At 30.0% G+C, this 19,904-nt stretch overlaps 1 protein-coding gene and 1 long non-coding RNA gene across 2 annotated transcripts in view; both read right to left on the reverse strand.

The window, feature by feature from the left end:
* Window positions 1-2,331: 2,331 nt before the first annotated feature.
* On the reverse strand, window positions 2,332-5,784 carry LOC132947929 (uncharacterized). The gene is made up of 3 exons (XM_061018559.1): window positions 5,130-5,784; window positions 4,005-4,468; window positions 2,332-2,487 (listed from the first exon to the last, which is right to left on the reverse strand). The coding sequence occupies exons 1-3, from the start codon at window positions 5,419-5,421 to the stop codon at window positions 2,458-2,460; spliced, it is 786 nt and encodes a 261-aa protein (XP_060874542.1). The 5' UTR covers window positions 5,422-5,784; the 3' UTR covers window positions 2,332-2,457.
* A 1,993-nt stretch (window positions 5,785-7,777) lies between these two features.
* LOC132933583 (uncharacterized) overlaps window positions 7,778-19,904 on the reverse strand; it is a 29,262-nt gene continuing 17,135 nt past the window's right edge. Inside the window, exons 2-3 of the long non-coding RNA XR_009662905.1 lie at window positions 9,197-9,417; window positions 7,778-7,847 (exon numbers count right to left, since the gene is read on the reverse strand). This is a non-coding gene — a long non-coding RNA (uncharacterized LOC132933583). The remainder of the gene's footprint in view (window positions 7,848-9,196; window positions 9,418-19,904) is intronic.

The raw sequence follows: 19,904 nt of genomic DNA on the forward strand, positions 1-19,904 counted from the left end.
GTGTGCACTGTGCACTAATGAAAGAACAAATCTAATATAAATTATAATAGATTTGTTCTTTCATTAGTATTATAATTTATAATATTTAATACGTATATATTATATAGTTTTAAACGTAGGTACCCATGTTAAAACTTATATATCATAAAATAATATTGACATAGGTAAATTTAAATGTAAGCCTTTTAAATTTTGTTTTATTATTATTAAAATAAAAATTTACAAATATTTAACGGACTGATAGATGGCAGAATCAACATCTAAAAAATTTCAGAGGAGTTGAAATGCGGCGTGATTTTATAAGTGAAAATTTAATTTCGTCGCGATTTGTGTAAGTAGGTACGTCTCTGTCTATACTTATGGATATTATGAACAATTATAACATGTGTTCAAGTGTGATCAAAGGCAGGAACGGGATTGGCCCATCGGAAAATCGGAAAATCCCCGATGGGCCGCTTTCCTACTAACTAGTTGACGGGCTTTAAGATTTCATAAATAAATCGTTGCTGCAGAACAATGGTGGCGTCTGAACATTTTTAATGATTTAATGACCACCCCATTTCAATGTTTTATTTTAGAGACGTCAAACCACTTTGTAATACAATATAATAAATATTGGGGGGACGAGGTGGCCGAGCGGTCTAACGCGTCGGATTTGGCACAGCTGCTCTGAGTTCGATCCTCGACCACCGGGCGGCATTTTTCTCCGGGCAAGTCACGGTGTCCAGAGAACAAGTGCCGCCATCCGGGCATGGCAGATACCTACGGGTGCCCAATCAAAAATTCTGCCAAACCCAACACACACGTGTTCCTCCCCCCTACCGACATTAACAACCCACAAATAAACCACTACAGCTAATGACCATAGTTGCCGAAGCTTAAAATCAATAAAAAAAAAAAAATAAATAAATAAATATTGTTTTATAATTATTTTTATAAATTATTATAATAATACTTTATGACATACAAATTTGTATAATGTAAAAAAATAATAAAAATAAATTATTGTATATAGAATTAGTATAATAGGTACCTAGGTAATTAGATAACAGCGTGCGGTTTATACGTTTTTGTATTACTGAATAATGTTTTACTACTTAGATAATATTTTAATAAGTATATATATTTATATATATATTATATATGTTATTGTTATTATTTCTAAATTTATGTATTTATTGGTAATTTAATTAAATCGGTCAAATTTAGTTTCAAAATGATAAAACATACAGTTTTTACTATGAATTTTATGGTGCAATACTGCAATCGGATTTTGGCCACCGTACCTGCTTACTATTCCATTAACGAGAGGTTCATAGAGTTTATAAATGATTCATTGCTGTTTGTATACCTACAATAGTTTCTCTAAAATCCATAATATATTAATAATATTATTCATATCAAAAATGGTGATAGGTACACACGTCCACATATTTGGCCATTTCAGTGATTATGGAACACAAATATTTATATATAAAAATAATAGAACCGAAACAGGTGCCTATAAAGGAACTATTCCAGTACATTTGACAACCATTGACAATAATGTTTAAATATTAATTACAAAAATAAATGATTGCCAATAGGTTTATGGCAAACGTAGATAGGTACATCTAATTCAGCAAACTAATGTTTCATTCAACAATATAAATTGTGATAAGGATTAAGTTACATAATAATTAAAAATCAAAAACCATTTTTATTTAGTAGACAGCGTACATAATAATATTATAATACAAAAGTAAAATAAAATATTTTGACAGTGATGATGTATTTAAATGTATTATTATTATATACATTTCAAAAATTATTATAGCTATTAAATATAATAAAGTAAAAATACATAACTTTTAAAAACCATGACAGATAAATTGAAATTATTTTATTAAAATTATTATATATTTTATTATAATAAAAAATCAAAAAAAACTACTTGGTCCATAAACCAAAATTACTTAAAGAAGTGTATAGAAAATTAATAAATATGTTCCTTTGACAATGATAATTCTTATATTATATTATATTAATATTTATGTTTCAAAAATTATTGTAACTATTAAGTATAATAAACTAGAACAATATAACTTTTAAAAACAATGACAGATAAATTTAAATTATTTTGTTAAATCTATTATATTATATTTTATTATAATAAAAAATCAAAAAAAACTATTTGGTCCATAAACAAAAATTACTTGAAGAAGTATATAGACAATTACTAAATATGTTTGATTTACAATTTACAAAATTAAATCTAAATGTATACATGTTTATCAATTATCATTTTTATAAGTATATTAATTTTTAATTTAATTCGTTACAACTGTTAAAATCATAAAATAACATTTTTAATAGGTAATGGACTTAGATGCCGAACCTAAATTCAATAAAAAAAAAAAAAAACATTTTTGACAACTTATACTTACAATTGTTCTTACGTTCAGCTTTTTGTATTTTTCAATCTTTTTTAAGCAATTTTTTCATTCCCTTAAAACATAATAATAATAAATTAAGTATTTTTTTAAAAGTATAAATAAATATAAAAATGTGGGTAAGTCCGATCTGCTATACAGCGTAGGTGTAAAGTGGGTCACTGTAATGGATGTGTTAATTTTGAACTCAGTGATATAAAATCATTGAATACGAAAAACGATTCTGCGCGAAGACAGTCTGCATTATACTGATCAGCTAATATTACTGTCTGAGTATATTTTATGAAATTATTGCTATTAACGTAATTTATTTCACTATTTGTAGGTTGAATTAATTTTTGACGAAAACATTGCATTTTAAAAAGTCATTATCTGTGTACAATATAAAAATATAGCTACTTTAAAAGTTTCAAGTACTGACGAATAAATATATTTAAATTATAACAAAATAACTAAAATTGTTATTCTTTGTTTAAATATGTAATTTCTCCGACGCTATTTTCAATTTCGGAATCTCAGAAGTAACAACTAGATTCACTTTTCCGGCTACCAAGATACTTAAGTTGAAAATAGAATAATTATTCCAATTACCTACTAATCATGTATACAGACACGGATAAAAAAAAAATTAAATAAAACACACCACATTGTAAAATAAATACATTTATCGCTCAGAATCTAAAATGTAATAAAGTTGTATTATAGTGTTTTCGTTATTTTATATTGAGTTGATATCAGAATGAATGTAATATTTAGGTGGCTAGGTTATTATTTTTAAAAGACTGATAAAAGTAAAAATCTACTAAGTACCTACCTAAAATATATTTAATTCTAAAATTTTCCAATTTTGAGTATCTAAATAGGTATATACTATATATTTCATTCAGCTGAATGAGTAATATAAAGAATTATATAAAGAATAAAGATAACATACCTACTATATGCACCAATTACTAAAAAACATAATTTATAATTTATTGTAGGTACCTATTGGATAGTATGTCAGTAGCGTCATTTTTGAGAGGGGTGGCAACATTGTTGACTGGCCCATAGAAAAACTGAAAAAAAACCGCTCGCTGACAATTACATTACATTACAATTACATTTTTATCTCAATACAAATAGCATTCTTACATAGTTTTATACTTGCTGGTTACTATCATAGGCATAAATAAACCATTTTTTTGAGAGATAATAATGACTAAATAATTAATACATAATATGTAGAGGGATACCTAAATATATACATATTAGCTTCAATATGAAACCCCAAAAATAGCCCATAACCGATACCGATAACCAATAGCGGCATATGAATTTTTGGAATGACAAAAGGGGGGGGGGCGGAAATTGCGACAATTACGAGTAACGTAAGAAACATTCCAAATACTCATAGTTTATAGGTACCTAACCATATTATAATAATAAAAATAATTGAGATGGAATTTTGTATATAACCTATATTATATTATATTAATTATAATTTGAATTATCAAGAATCAAGACTATATAATATTATAATATTATACTTTTAATATGTAAAGTAATAATTTTTAAAACATTATACCGTACCATTATGATTTGGTTGTTAACGACTTTCAATGAATAAACCAACTTTTGTTTAAATTGGTGTCGCGCAAAACTTATAGACTTCCGAGCATTGCTATGTTCTTTCAATCTTTTATCTGATATCATCGCCAAATGTCGAAGAATGCGATAGCTTCTAATCAATTCCTGTATTCCCATGCCGATGGAAATGGTCACAGCTGCATCATCAGTTGTAGAAGTCGTTATCTGATTGCCATCAGGAAGTTTACCAGAGAATTGTGTTAAAACGTATTTCCAGGTCCTTGGAATACCATCAGCTTCCAAACATGCACGATACAAATTATTTGGATATCCTTGAGTGATTGGTCCAAGCAGATGGTATACTCCATCACTAGTTCTAACAATATTTTTTGCTATCACAAAAACTAATCTACCAGCATCGTAGCTTTCACATGATATGGTTTGACGATCATTTTCCAACAAAGTTCCTAAAAACATATATAAACCGAATTATGAATAAATTATACATATTGATAGTGTTAGTCCAAGCACTCCAAACTATTCAATTAAAGCAGTATACAGATAACAAATTATCAAATATTAACCGAATTCAATTAATAGCTTTTAAAATAACCTATACGAATTCTAAAATAAAATTTGTAATGAAATGCTCTTAAATAAATTTTGTTATACCATAAAATGTATATTTGTAGCCACGAAGGACAAATTATAAAACATCTTAGCAAATAAAAAAAGGTGTGCAAGTGAGTACCGCTCTCCTGTACACTGGGTTTTGCTATTAAAATACTTTATCATAGAAAACATTGCTTTTAAAATATTATTGTGCCTATAAAATATAACAATATAGGTATATTAAACGTTTTAAGTAGCCATTAATAATATTATTAAATAACAACAAAATAACTAAAATTGTTATTCTTCGTTTAAATATATAATTTTTTCAAAATTTGAACTTAAAATGTCTATAAAAAATATTGTGCTTATGTATTTTTTATATTTTTTGGTAACAGTATGAACTATTTATGAGAATCCTTGTTTTAAATTTAATATTTTATTTGATGCACTTATTTTTATTATATTTTTGGCACGATGCTAAACATTTGAATATAAATATATTTGAATACTTACCACTTAATGCGGCGATCAAGCTTGAATCGCCCTGCTCTAATTTTATGCTTTTGACGTTCACACACCAATTAGATAAATACTTCGGTTCAGCTTGTCTAACAGTCTCTATCAAATGTGGACCATAGTAACTTGGCGGAGGCGGCAAACGGTAATTAGCCGAGTGAATTGATCCAATACTGAAATTACCCGTCAAGTGAGAATTGTTTTTAGGTCTGTTAACATTTGATGATGAGGTGGCCGCATCGTGTGTGCTTTCACCAAAAATGCTTGATCCTGCAGGTTGTAGATACATTTTATAAAATACTAGCCGTTGAATTAAACTCGCAATATTTTTTGTAAAGATAATTTAATTATAATTTAATAAGTAAGATTTGACGCAACAAAAATACAAGATACAACACGTGGACAATTTAACAAGCACGGACAGAACACAGAACCGACACCAACGTGGACTGCGAACGCGACGGTCACTGCCTACGGTTCAACAAGTGTCCGGCAACGAACACGCAATGATCGACACCAACGCTAATCACAAGGGGTGGTGTCTCTCCAAAACCAATACAATCGGTATTTTCTTCCATGCTGAGGCGAAACAGGTTTGTCTGTTTCCCTCTTGCGTGCGTCCCGTTCTCGCATGAACACTCGATGGCCACTGGTCAGCTACGTGATGTAGTATTATACGTTTGTATTTCTTTTTTCATTTACCACCCTTAGCAGTTAACGTAAAAATTTAAAGTGGTATAAGAACTGCAATAGTTTAATCGCTGTTTTAACAATAATTATTGTACCCATAACCCATTTCACGGTTGTTGGACGTCGACGGGCCTTCGGACATTGTGATATCGGTCCAATACGCATCGTGCTATAACTTTTAATTATTTATTACCTATTGTTATTTTAGCCGCGTAAACATTTTTGTTACATTTTTTTTTATATATGTACACATTGGGACAATGTGAGTATTTATAAATCATTTTGCAATGTAGATCCTACATCTCTACTAGTTGAGTCCCATGGTCTTCCAAATTGTGAACCGAGATTTTTATACTATTTTTTCATACTAAATTGATGCCAACGTTTTGTTTTAACGTGCATACGAATTGCGGCCCAGGTTTTATTTGGGTATTTACTAATAAGACATTGGTAAAAGCTTATTTTAATTTTTTTTATAAATTCGAATTTGTTAATTTGGTGTTTTTCATTTTTTTATATCGTATGAGTTTTTCTTTGTATTTTATATTTGTTCTGTGAGTACTAGGTGGGTATCCTTTCCCTGAGTACTGTTGGTACAAGGCGCTCAGGCGCTCATAGGTTTTTGAAATATAAAAAAGTCATGAACATAAAATATGTATAAATTACCTATACATATTTCCAAAAAATAATAATATGTATTACACAATAATTTGTAATTTAACACGTTGAATTCCGATGTCAACTCGTAGGTGACACGAGTAACTGAGTCAGTGGAGTGGTGAGGCGAGACGGTTTTCTTTGAGCCACGGCTCCGTTGATTTTTGGGGGTGGTGGTGGTGGTGGTGATGCCCAGGCGCGGACTGACTGGGATGCTGGGATGCTACAGCATCTCTTGCCCTAAAAAATATTTGCCTAATATTATTTATTATATATTTAAAGACTCTAGACACCTAATGAACAGCAGATCGTTACCAACTTACGATTATTAGTCATCTATAATATTGTAAAATGTTGATTGAAAGTTTGTTGTAACTTGATAATTCACGTTTTTAACATGTATTCAGTATTTTTTTAAAACAAAATAAAATATATTAATATTTTATAAATAATCTACATGTTTTAAATTTGCCCCAACAATTTTAGATTCTTAGCGGAGTAATGAATGTATTGATTTTACAATAAAATGTGTTTTTTAAATTTATAATTTTTTAAATTTTTGTGTCTGTCATCACACTTAGGACAGTAAAAGTGCTTGGATTTTCTTCAACAGTATCTTTTCTAATAGGAAAGTGAATCTAGTTGGTACTTTTGGGAGTCAAAAGTAAAAATGTCTAAATAGTTTTCAAATGTGACGTGACAAACAAAAGAAAAATTAAGGAAAAATGGAAATTTTTACACAAAATCTGTTTTCGAGAAAATCGATTTTGGTTTTTGGTGCAAATCTAAAACAAATTACCGTAGATACATGAAATATTGACTGAATGTTTATATTAGCATTTTCTATACACCATAACGTTTCCAAATATTTTGACTTATTTTGAGCTGTTTACGGACATTTTCAGTTTTAAATTTTTTTAGTTTTTTTGTTCTATAAATATCAATAACATTTTATTTGTTAGGAAAAAGAGCGTAAAAATATATTGTTAGAATAGCAGTTGAAAATATTAAAAATACGTAAGCACATTTTTTTCTTATAAAAATTATCAAACTTAAAATGTAATAATTATTTTGTAACTAAAAATTTATAAAATTTTCAACTTATGTAGCTAAGGGTTGAAAATTTAAAACAAGGTTCCACGTAAATAGGTTATATATTAATTACTTTATTCACAATAATATCATCAAATATACTTGGTAATATCATAGACTGACTGACCGTTTTCACTCAGAATCGTTTTTCTTATACAATGATATTATATCATTGAATTCAAATTTAACACCATCCATTACAGTGACTAGTTGCGTATTTAGAGGGGACAATTGCCCCGGTGCGCCAAATTCTGAGTCCTCAAAGGGGCGCCGTTGCTAGATGTTATAACAAAAAAAAATTATTTATTTATGTATTTTATTATACTGTCATAAAAAAAGGCTTAAATATAAAATTATAATTTGTTTTATTTGATTATGAAAGTTGACTTTTTTATAAGGAATAAATGGAGTGGTAGGTAATGGTGAAATAAAAGTGTTCTCTAAATTAGTGGAAGCATAAATATGCAATAAGGGGAAAATATACATTTTAGGTTATCACATTAACAGGGCGTGAAACCGACTGAAAAATTTTCGGTTTCGGTTTCGATTTTGTGCACTGGTTTTTATTTTTTTCGATTTTGGTTTAAATTTTTTAACACCGGTGTTAGGGTTTCTAAAATTTGTGTCAAGGCCTAGAATATTTACGTTCATTCTTAGTTATATATTTTTTTCGAATTGCCGGATCGAGCGTTCGAATTGTCTGTCAAAAGATTTTCAAAAAAAATACCGTGTTTTAAATTATTTTTTCGGTTTCGGTTTTGATTTTGTTTTTGGTTTTGGTTTTAAAACGGTTTATACCGGTTTAAGCTCTGCATTTTTAACGGAGAGAAAAAGTAAATTTTAAATTAGAGGAGGCTTAAAAGTTTTTTGTGACAATGAGCAATTGGAAATTGAGAAAAAAAGGGGCGCTAAAATGTGTGTACCTAGGGTGCCAAAATCGTATATACGCCTCTGACAGTGATACAATATAGAGTTAGTCATACTACCCTGATGGGTGGGAATACGCAAACTCGCGGACTTCGTAAGGTGATACCTTTGAAACTAAGTTCGAACGAGAAATTCTGATTACATCATTGTTCATAACTCATTGAAATACATGTTTCAAATAAAGCTAAACGGCATTTATGCTACAAAATAGTAGTTATACTTTACATTTTCGGAAATAACTTTCTTGTTTTTGGTTGGGGAAGGGGGAAAATATGTTGCCCCTACGGCCCTAGACTTAAGATAAACGTTTAATTTGTATTTGAATCGACTCCTGGAGTACCTACCGTGTATTGTTTTGATTTTATCGTTAGCAATAATAAGCAATAATAAGCAATATGGCAATAAGAGAGTTTATTGAAATTACATAAAAGACAATAATATAATATACATTTTTTTTAACAAAGTTATTTGTCTCCCTGTTGGGCAGTGGTTCAAAAAAGAAAAAAAAACCGCCTTCGTAAGTAAAATTAATTCATACAGAATTATATTAGTATAGATGATATTAGGACTTAGAATACCAACAATTACCAAAAATCAAAATTATTATGCAGGCAGCTATTATTGGTATCGAATACCGCAAATATTAATACTAAATATTAACAAAAGAAAAACGGAAGTTAATTATATACCACACTTACGGGATACAGTAACAATCGTGGCATAATATCCGTGCATACCCTCTTACAGAAGGAACAGGAACGTTTGTTGTGATGATTGTTGAACAAGTAACTCCTGTCGCCACCGCAGCGTGTTGACGATTTCGAGACAGAATAGCGAGTAGAACGACAATATCACATGCGACCCTGGTACCGCCAACTCCCATTTAGAGAACGGCGTCTGCTACTCACCCCGGTCTATTCTGAAAAAGATGTATTTTTCACATAAGACACGTGCGTCCTACACCCCCATGCGTCCTCTCTGTCTTACAAACGCATAACATACCAAATATTTCACTCAGCAAATCACGATTAACTCTGATAGTTTAAAAATTATAGTGAATTGACCTCTTATAAAATTTAAAGGTAAGATTATTATCAAGCGAACCTCATAGGTTTTTTTAGATTTTAATATTAAAACAAGTTATGAGTATTTTAATATCCACTATCAATTCACAATTTTAAAATAATTATCATTTGTCTTAAACGTAAAATATTGAAAAAAAACTATGAAGTTCTCTAGATGATAATCTTACCTTTAAATCTTATAAAAAGTCAATTTACTATAATGTTTAAACTAACAGAGCTAACCGTGATTTGCTGAGCGAAAAATGTAGCTTTAGGACGTCGTGGTCGGAGCTGGTGTGTCAGATCTTTTTCATAATTTAAAATTAGAGAACATTTTGCAGGTTGGATTCAAGCCTGATTTTCAAAATAATAATTATTAAAGCTAAAATTTGCAATTGAATAATGCACAATATTTGTTATTTTTTAAACGTATTTTTCTACCACTATTAAAAGTAAAATAAAAATTCGGCCTTTAAACCGACCTGAAAATATTCTCTCCTTTTAAATAAAAAAAAATTAACAAAATCGGAGGGCATGAGAGTTTTTTCTGTGAAGTATTTTTGGTTGATATTATAGTGTATATATCAACGCCCCCTAAATAGGCATTGAACTGTAGATTAGTGGAAAAGTATTATAATAAATTAAGGCATAGTAAATAAATATAAAATATAATTTTCAAATTTTATAGAATTTCGGAAAATTAGAAAAACCGGCACCGACGCCCTTAATACAAATACGTTATACTCGTACAGTCGTACACGGGTAATTCGTTACCTAAGGGTAAGGCTAAGGGTACTTACTCGTCTATGTTCATACTATACCTTTATATTCTCGACACCTATATTCCACGCTTTCTAGATTTTAAATTTTTACCAGGTTTATTAATATTATCATTATAAAATATTATATCGTTATTCGTTAATGTTGTATACTAATATATAAAGAAAAAAATTGTTTTCTAGACCTACTTGACCGATTTAAAATTTTTTTTACCATCAAAAATCTGCTACACTTTCCCAAAAATCTAGCTATATTTTGTCTCGACGAGGGGCCCTTCATGTTTTTATTTGTTTATTTAATAATTAGTATATTATCAAGAGATATTTTTCTCCTGAGTTCTACGTATGTATTGATGTGATTCAAACACCAATATTATAATATGAATTTGTTATTTTGTGATTTGGGACGTCGTGACTATTATTGTAGATATACTCTCAAATTACCTAAATTCGTAGCAAGATTACAAATAGTCAATTCACCAATTGAATGCAATTTACGTTAATGAGCACTTATTATTATACTAAATAGACAATTATGATTATGATCTAATTATAATGATATAACTGTGTAATAATACTATAACTGGCATATAATACAATGATAGTCACAGAACCTTATATTGCAAAAGAGTAAATAGATAGATGAATAACTAATTAATAAGGTGAATTTGTCCGATGATACGAGATAATTAATTTAGACAGTCGTACCGAATCCTGGAATAACTCAATATGCATACATATATGAACGCATTCGCTTTGAATGCAAAAATATTGTCGAAGTGAATACTGGCGCGATGATTTTTTTATTGTATTTAGGAGGCACAATTCTAAAGACTATAAAAAAATCAAGTGCGCTAAAATGGATACGGTCAAACCATCAGTAGCTATAAATTGTTTCAAACTTTGGTCTTTATAGGTAAGGGCAGACTGGGCTACTACTACTGTGCTACTGTGCAATTACACAGTGGGCCGATGTCATGTTATATTATGTTCCTATGGCTGAAGCTCCTCAATACATTTTCCTAGAGAGCCTTTATACTTGTATAAGATAGTGGCCAACTCGGTGAACATTTTCTATTGGCTGTCTGTTATCATTGATAATAGACTCCATTTTTCGTCCAAATTGGTGTATATCTTACCAATGTTAAATACATTAATTGTCAGTTGTTTTTACACTACAATGTAATTTTAATAATATGTAACTATTAATATTTTGTTTTGTTGCATAATTATATAATACCCATATTCATATTTTGTATCATAGACTATAGTTATATATTATAAATTAAGATATATATAAATACCTATTTATTACACCCATATTTCATATTATATTATACAATAATTTATTATTTTAGTTACTGTTATGCAGTACCTAAGCATATTTCTTTAATATTTTATAAATTGACTAGTAAATTATATTATTTCCTATTTTATACATTTAAGGTATAAAAAAACGCGGGAACTTTTTGGACGAAACATGGCTGATATTTATTCAGTTGACCACTCTCTTATTATCTAAGCTCTTTACATTTTCCTAAAGAGTAATCCGATAAAGGTTTTCCCACATACCCTACATCATTATAAATAGTAAATGACAGCGCTATCTAACTAGGTAATTGAGCAGCTGTGAGGGCCATTTCTTCACGTACACGTTAAAAATGAGTTAAAAATGATTTGGCGGTAGTAGATGGCGCTGCCGTTAACTAATTACTAGAGTAATAGTAGCCTTAATAGTTTATTATCAAGGCACTTTACTAATTACTTTAAATCTAAATAATAATACTGACACGTCTATGATACCAAGCCAACTAGAGCCATTGCCCATTGCCCACAACCCACGAGCCTTGATATCAATGTAACTTTTACATAAGGAACGTAAAATTATGTAATAAGACAAAAAAGTTAAGTACTAACCATTATTTGTGTGAATTAAGTAATTTTTACATTTTATTCGTTTCTATGTAGATAAATAAAGCGTTACGCAAAATCTTAGTTAACTTTTATGTATTATACCAGATTTTTATGCCGATATTCCTGATTTTTGAGAACACATTAAGCTATTAACTATAAAATTATATTCCATTTCTCAATCACAATTGTAACAATTTACCAGTAGTTGCCTTAATCAACAAACACGCTTAAAGCTATTAAAGTAAACTACACTGCAGTCAAGTACTCAAGTCTAGTAACATTTAATTAGCTAGGTAGAAACAATGTAGGTACCACTTATCTAATTTTTAAATCTTATTTCTAGTTGATGATCAGCTATAATAAATAATATCAAATTTCTGGTTTAACTTTTACACCACTTCACCTGTGAGTCATACACTTAAAACACTACCCTCAAAAACAGTATTACTCGGGTGAGTACACTTTGTTATTTAATTACTATTTAATTCATTATTTACATCTATGTAAGTATTATGTGTCACTTGTGTTAGTCTAACAGTTTTATACCAAATTTTACTTGAAAAATTGCATTTCAGTATAGTAGGAATCTGCCAACCAATTACTCCTAACTCTATAGGAAGAAGAATAAATATCATTAGCCCCTCTATTCGAAGGAATGAGGAATAAGTGTTAAATAATCAAATAAATATACTTATTTAACCACAAAATACCAAAGGTTGATATAATTTGGGTTTATTTTTTAAATGTGGAAGTCATTTAACTAGGTTGTCCTCTTTGTTATTGGTTTATAATTGTATAAATGAAATTATAATTATTATTCATCATTATGTGTAATTATTTTATATGGCGTATGATTTTATTATTTTTCAGAGGCATTGACCAAGTATACGACTATAAAAGGTACATTACCTACTTTGATAATTATATATAGAGATGGTGTTGGAGAAGGCCAAATATTGCATGTCCAGAAGACAGAAATTGGACTTTTGCAGGTAGGTTTGTTCAAATTAATTTAAATTATATATTGTAGTATTTTTATTTTTTTTTGTAGACTGCTTGTGAACAATTTTATGGAGCGAGTTCTGTCCCATTACCGTTTGTTATAGTCACGAAACGTATTACTGTATTAGTGCAAGATTTTTTTCTTCTAGTAAAAGAAACCCTGAAAATCCTCGACTTGGCACAATTATTGATAGCGATGTTACCGACCCAACTAATAATTAAGAAGCCATACATTAATTATTTAACTTAAATGTGTACATTTTATTAAAATGGGATGAAAGTAACTTAATTCCATTGTATTAGATTCTGAGTGGAACGATAATTGTATTGATTTTACAAAGATGTGTGTTTTTTTTTTTTTTTTATGTCTGTCATCACGGTTTGGGACAATAAAACTGTTTCGATTATCTTCAACAGTATCTTGTTCGATGGGAAAGTGAATTTTGGTGCATTCGGTAGGTCAAACTTTTAAATTCCCAATAGATTTTAAAAGTGCCAGGAAAAACAACATAAAAATTAAGGAAAACGAGAATTTTTACGTAAAATTGGGTTTCCACAAAATCAATATTGGTTTTTGGTGTAACTCTAAAACAAATGAACGTATACACATGAAATTTTCACTAGTAGTTTATAAATGCATTTTCTATAGATGATGAAATTTTCAAAATATTTTGATTTGTTTTAAACTGTTTAGGAACATTTTCTGTTTCCAATTTCATTAGTCTCTTTTTCTATGAATGTCATTAAAACTTTATTTGTTGGGTAAAAGAGCTTGAACATTTAATACAAGGCTTCTAAAATATTGTTACAATAACATTTGAAAAATATTAAAAACCATTAGTCCCAGTTTTTATTTATAAGCATTTAAAATTCAAATCTTGACAAAATACAGAAAAATTCCAAAAATTAGCAAATTATTTTAAGTTGAGAATTCATAAAAATTTGACTTTTTGAATCTAAGATTTCAAAATGCAATACAAGATTCCTCATAAGTTTGTCTACCTTTATCAAAAAAAAATGTCTACAAAGCAAATCAAATTAAATTTTTATGAGCGTTTGAAGTTTATATTTTTACAATATTGGATATTCACTCGAATTTTACTGAATGTTTATATTTTCATTTTCTATACACCATCAAATTCTGAAAATAAAATATTGAAAATATTTAGATTGTTTTTGAGCCGTTTACAGACATTGTCAGTTTTCAATTTTCTTAGTTTTTTTTTTCTATAAATATCAATAAAATTTTATTTATTAGGTAAAAAAGCGTGAAAATTTAATGCAAGGATCCTGATTGATTACTGACTTGTTACAATAGCAGTTGAAAAATATTAAAAATACATAAGCAAAATTTTTTTTTAAGCATTTAAAGTTCAACTTTTGACAAAATTTATCAAATTTAAAATTTAATAAATATTTTGCTGTTAAAAATTTATAAAATGTTCAACTTTTATAGCTAAGGATTGAAAATTTAAAACAAGACTCCACGTAAATAGGTTATATATAAATTACTTTATTCAGAATAACATTATCAAATATACTTGGTAATATCATAGGCTGACTGACCGTTTTCGCTCAGAATCGTTTTTCTTATATAATTATATTATATCATTGAATTCAAATTTAACACCATCCATTACAGTGACCCATTGGTATTCTACTGTACAGCAGAGTGACATCAACTTACCCACCTTTTTTTTTATTGATCATGAAGCCTGGCAACTATGGCCATTAGCTGTTTGTTTGTTTGTTTTTTTTTTTTGTTTGTTTGTAGGGGAGGAATTTGTAGGTTGTTAAACACGCGTGTTTTTTGGTTGACAGATTTTTTAGTGGGCATCTGTAGGTATCTGCCATGCCCGGGTAGGGGATGGCGGCACTTCTCTCCGGACACCGTGGATACTTGCCCGAAGAAAAATGCCACCCACTGCCGGGTTCGAACTGGTGCCGGTTGCGTCACAACCGACGCCTTAATCCACTCGGCTACTCCGTCCCCCCAGGTATATTTTATAAGACGGTGTAATTAATTTAAAATAAATAATGATGCACAAAAAATTGAATAAACAATTTCAAGATTGATCATGATACTGCCAAAGAATACCACTTCCATTTAAACGAAAAGCTATTCTTTTTATATACAAATACTAAATAAAGTACTATTTTAAGAGATAAATTATTATATGAACCTACTATGAATTCTTGGTCAAATACTATTTTAAAGAATAAAAAACCCTTGCCAATATAATATTTTGCAACTGATTTAAATCTACTACCTAGTTTCTTACTCCAAAAGTCCAAAATAATATCTAATATATTTTTTTTTTGAATCTGTAGGAATTGCATGTCAATGTCGCTTGTCAATATCAAAGTAGATACCAGTGTTAGTATATAGTATCGTCAGCATTTCCGTCACTACATCTGTAACGGCGACAACGTACAGCACGCACAATGGACAACTCTTTTCTTCCCGATATTCACCGTCTCTTCCTACGCATTACACACATGATCCTTTCTAATGTCTTTGCTAAATCAATGTAAACACCACCATAGTTTATATATTTTTTTATTTTGTTTCTTTTTACGTTGTGTCAACATAACCAAAAAGAGTTCGTATTATACTACCGTCGTGTTGCTGTGGTGTGTGTACTGGAGACCTCGCTATTAAGGCAGCTCCCAAATTTCGTTCGTATTTATTTTTATATACACGTTACATTTTTTGATCATTGGTAAGATGACACAATAATGATTGTAATTTTTCTCTGGTTTCGCGGATACTGAATCTGCAGATCATTTAAACAAGTATATACAACGACTACCATTAAATCGTATATCGTTTACAATTCGGTGAGTACTTATTTATTTGGTTCCGTTTATAATACCTATCATCTCTGTTAGATAGTCCGGACTGACTGTCTGACTATAGTCAATAAGAATTGAGCGTACGGTGATCATTGCAATATCATCTGCGTTGGCATCATTCTTCATTGGCGTAAGTCCGCCAGCAACCATTGTGCGTTGTGTGAGTGGCCGCCCAGGTCGTCCAGATGCAATACGCTGTAGATCGGCCAACCATTATAAACCTCCACCTCAATCACTGAGGCGTGGACCTTCTGGATCGTTCAATGGATGTCGTGACAACTGGACATACTTCCGTAGCATAAGTTAGTTGTAAGATTATATTCAATTGTTGTGAGCTCTGTGGTCATTGCACCATACCGATCCGATCATAGAGAAAAACCCCTCCATAAACTTAAACTGCATAATCCTCTTTCCCATTGTATAACTTGTATCCTTCCACCCTCGCGTTTTCGGGGCGTTTCGATTCCTTGTTGTCCATCGTCACGTCATCGATACCCACCGTCACATCGTTGGGCTGTGTGTTGAATTGCCTATATCTTGGAAGTAGGCGTTGTCTGAAACGTTAATCGTGCATGCAATTTTGGTTGCCTAACCGTGACTCCTTCAATCTTTTCGGTAGATACAATCACAAGAAGTTCAATCTATCGAATGGTCAATCATCGATTACCTAACAATAGCTAAGGATTGAAAATTTAAAACAAGGGTCCACGTAAATAGGTAAATATAATAGGCTGACTGACCGTTTTTGCTCAGAATCGTTTTTCTTATACAATGAAATTATATCATTGAATTCAAATATAACACCATCCATTACAGTGACCCACTTGTAACCTACTGTACAGCAGAGCGAAATCCACTTACCCACCTTTTTTAAATTTGTGTCTGTGCACATTATAAGTAGTCAAAATAATAAAATAATTTTTAATAAAATAACTAATACATAAAATACTAACTATAAATGTTCGATGTCTTGAGACGATTTCATTTTTTTGATTTTGGAATTTTCGTTTTTTCTTACTAATATATCAGCGTTTGACAACCAGACAAATTTATAATTTTTTTTCTTTTGCAACTGATCTGATTTGTGAAAAAAAGGGTTCTTTTGAGTCTTGTAACACGTTCATTAATAAATATATTTTATTTTGGCCAATTATTACTCAAAACATCCGCGGTTAACTTCGCTGTTTTAACATTTTGGATTAAATTTTTCCTTATGTCATGTTTCGCAAGTTTCGCTACTATTATACTTTTTTATAATCCTAAGTGGTTAACTCTGTAAACGTCTAATATATTTATATCCGAATTACCTAGTTTTCGTCCTGATTTTTTCAACGATGGAAATACAATTTTCATTTGTAGTAGTAGGTGTACCTATTATATCCACTGTAATTCTTAGATTTTGTTGTTCGATATCATCAATTTTCGATTTTAAATTCAAAACTTTATTTGATAAACGTATATTTTCATAGGTATTCGATTATAATATTTTCAACTCTCCCATTATACTATCAATTTTTTCATTAAATGTAGGTATCAAACTGTGTGCTCATAAAAGCTTCTGATTTTGTAATTTTTTCGATATTTTTTTCCATTGATTTTCCAGATTGTGATGTAATAACGTTATTTTTAGAATTTGGCGATTTATGTACAGCAGTTTGGCAGTTTGAGCAGGTTTGAGCTAGCTTTAGTGTTATTTGACATTTTTTTAAAACTTTGCTCAGAAAATTCCGCACAATAAAAGTGGGAAAAACTGTCACATAACGAACACTGGACCATATCCTCATTATGTGTACGTTTTTCCAGAAATGTTGCACAATTTTTAGTCATTGTTGGACGGAAAGGTAATATAATTTAAAACACCGATAACGCACGTCGTATAGAACGACGAGTTGATAACGACTTGCACCCGTGACGTCCAGATAATAATTGAATTTATCTAAAATGTTCTTACACAGTTATTCCATCTAAGATTTACACAGTTCTATTTTCAATTTTTCCGTATATTAGGCATTGTGTGGATCACTGTAAGTAATGGATGTGTTAAATTTGAATTCTGTGATATGAAATCATTTTATAGGTACGAATTACGAATCTGCGCGACGACGGTCAATCAGCCTATATATTATTGCCAAGTACTGCAGTGCCGTAGTCAGGGGGTGGGCACTGGAGGCACGTACAACCCAACCCCCCCCCCCCCCCCAATATTTTTTTGGCCTATTTTATATTAAATAATATGTTTGATAAAAATTAAAAGTTAAGGCTGTCGAAAGCGAACCATTTTGAATGGGTTGGATTTAGGAAATATTGAACACCTATCGTTGGTGCTGTAGGAATGTGTGTGTACTGTGTAGTGACTGATCATTAGTGTGTGTGAGTTCACCGAACGCTTTAATAATATGTAATTAAAGATTAACGACGGCCAAGATCCTTAGACCTAAGTAACGTACATACGCGCAGTCACGACACTAGACACTGTTCAACTTACATGTGCCACAAAACTCCCCAAAAGCAGAAGAAAACTTCACCCAGTACCAAATTCCCAATTTTAATTTTGAAAACATATTTGATTTCCTTAATCTCTTTTCTAGGTTATGTAGGAAATGGATTTTTTGATTTGTAGTATTGTTTAATTAGTATACAGCCAAAGTAATTTTCTTTTTCTTTTTAAAAATTCACTTTTACTTTGGTGTTACTAAAAAAAAAAATTTGCTTCCTACAAAACACGGACAAAAAGTGGAGAAATTCTTATATTTTTTCGAAATTAAAATTGGACTCCTGAGATCTGGAAGTATTTTTTTTTTCCGCTTGTTGGTCTAAATGCACAACAAACGACCAGCTTTCAACAGCCCTAATATAAAGTCTTGTATTTTTGTTAGTAAATTTTAATAATATTCGAACAAAAAATGGAATGTTTGGTTTACAACATATTTTGATATAATGATAATATATTAATATGCTTATATTAAATGTAGGGACCATAGTTGTTAACATAAATATATAGTCATAAAAAGAGTAGATACACTTTATGAACAGAGGGATCATAATGAGATAGGTATTCTAGCATTTCAAAGGCAATAGAAATAAGGTGCCCCCCCGAAAATTTTTTTCTGACAATGGCATTACCAAATAGGTACATTTAATGATATTATTGCTATTAAAGTAATTTAATTCCAAAAACATTGTATATGAAAACATCATTCTGAGTATAAGCTATAATAATACAATTTAAATGTTTCACGTACCCACTAATAATATTTTTAATTTACAACAAAATAATTAAAACTGTCATGCTTTGTTTAAATATCTAAATTCGTCCAAATTTGAACTTTAAATATCTATAAAAAAAAATGTGCATGTACCTATATTTATTAAAATTTTTGGGTAGGTATATTAAGAGGATGCCACACACACATGACGTGTTGTATCCGTCTTACAAACGCGTAACATACCAAATGTACGCTCAGAAATTCACGTTTTATGCAGTTAGCTTAAAAATTAGAATGAATCGACACCTATTATATGCAACTTGATGATAAGAACATTATCTGTGTTTTGTTGGAAGTTTTTTTTACGATAGTTCATTTTTAAGTGAGTTATGAGCATTTTTAATTTACATAATTATACAGGCATAACTCACTTAAAAACTGAATTATCGTAAAAAAACTTCCAACAACACGCGGATAATGTTCAAGACATCAAGTTTCATAATGGTGGCATCTTCTTAAGAACTACTACGAGAAAACTTGTTTTAAATGTTTAATCCTTAGCTATAAAAATTGAACATTTTATAC

The sequence above is a fragment of the Metopolophium dirhodum genome, chromosome 1 (genome assembly GCF_019925205.1).
Source record: "Metopolophium dirhodum isolate CAU chromosome 1, ASM1992520v1, whole genome shotgun sequence".
NCBI classification, from domain to species: Eukaryota; Metazoa; Arthropoda; class Insecta; order Hemiptera; family Aphididae; genus Metopolophium; species Metopolophium dirhodum.

What these genes read in the sequence shown, in the direction of transcription:
- LOC132947929 (XM_061018559.1), bottom strand. Translation starts at nt 5,421, where the DNA reads ATGTATCTACAACCTGCAGGATCAAGCATTTTTGGTGAAAGCACACAC. An exon ending in CTTGATCGCCGCATTAAGTG is followed by an intron (nt 4,469 to 5,129) that starts GTAAGTATTCAA and finishes ATATGTTTTTAG; the next exon opens with GAACTTTGTTGGAAAATGAT. An exon ending in TTAACAACCAAATCATAATG is followed by an intron (nt 2,488 to 4,004) that starts GTACGGTATAAT and finishes TTATGTTTTAAG; the next exon opens with GGAATGAAAAAATTGCTTAA.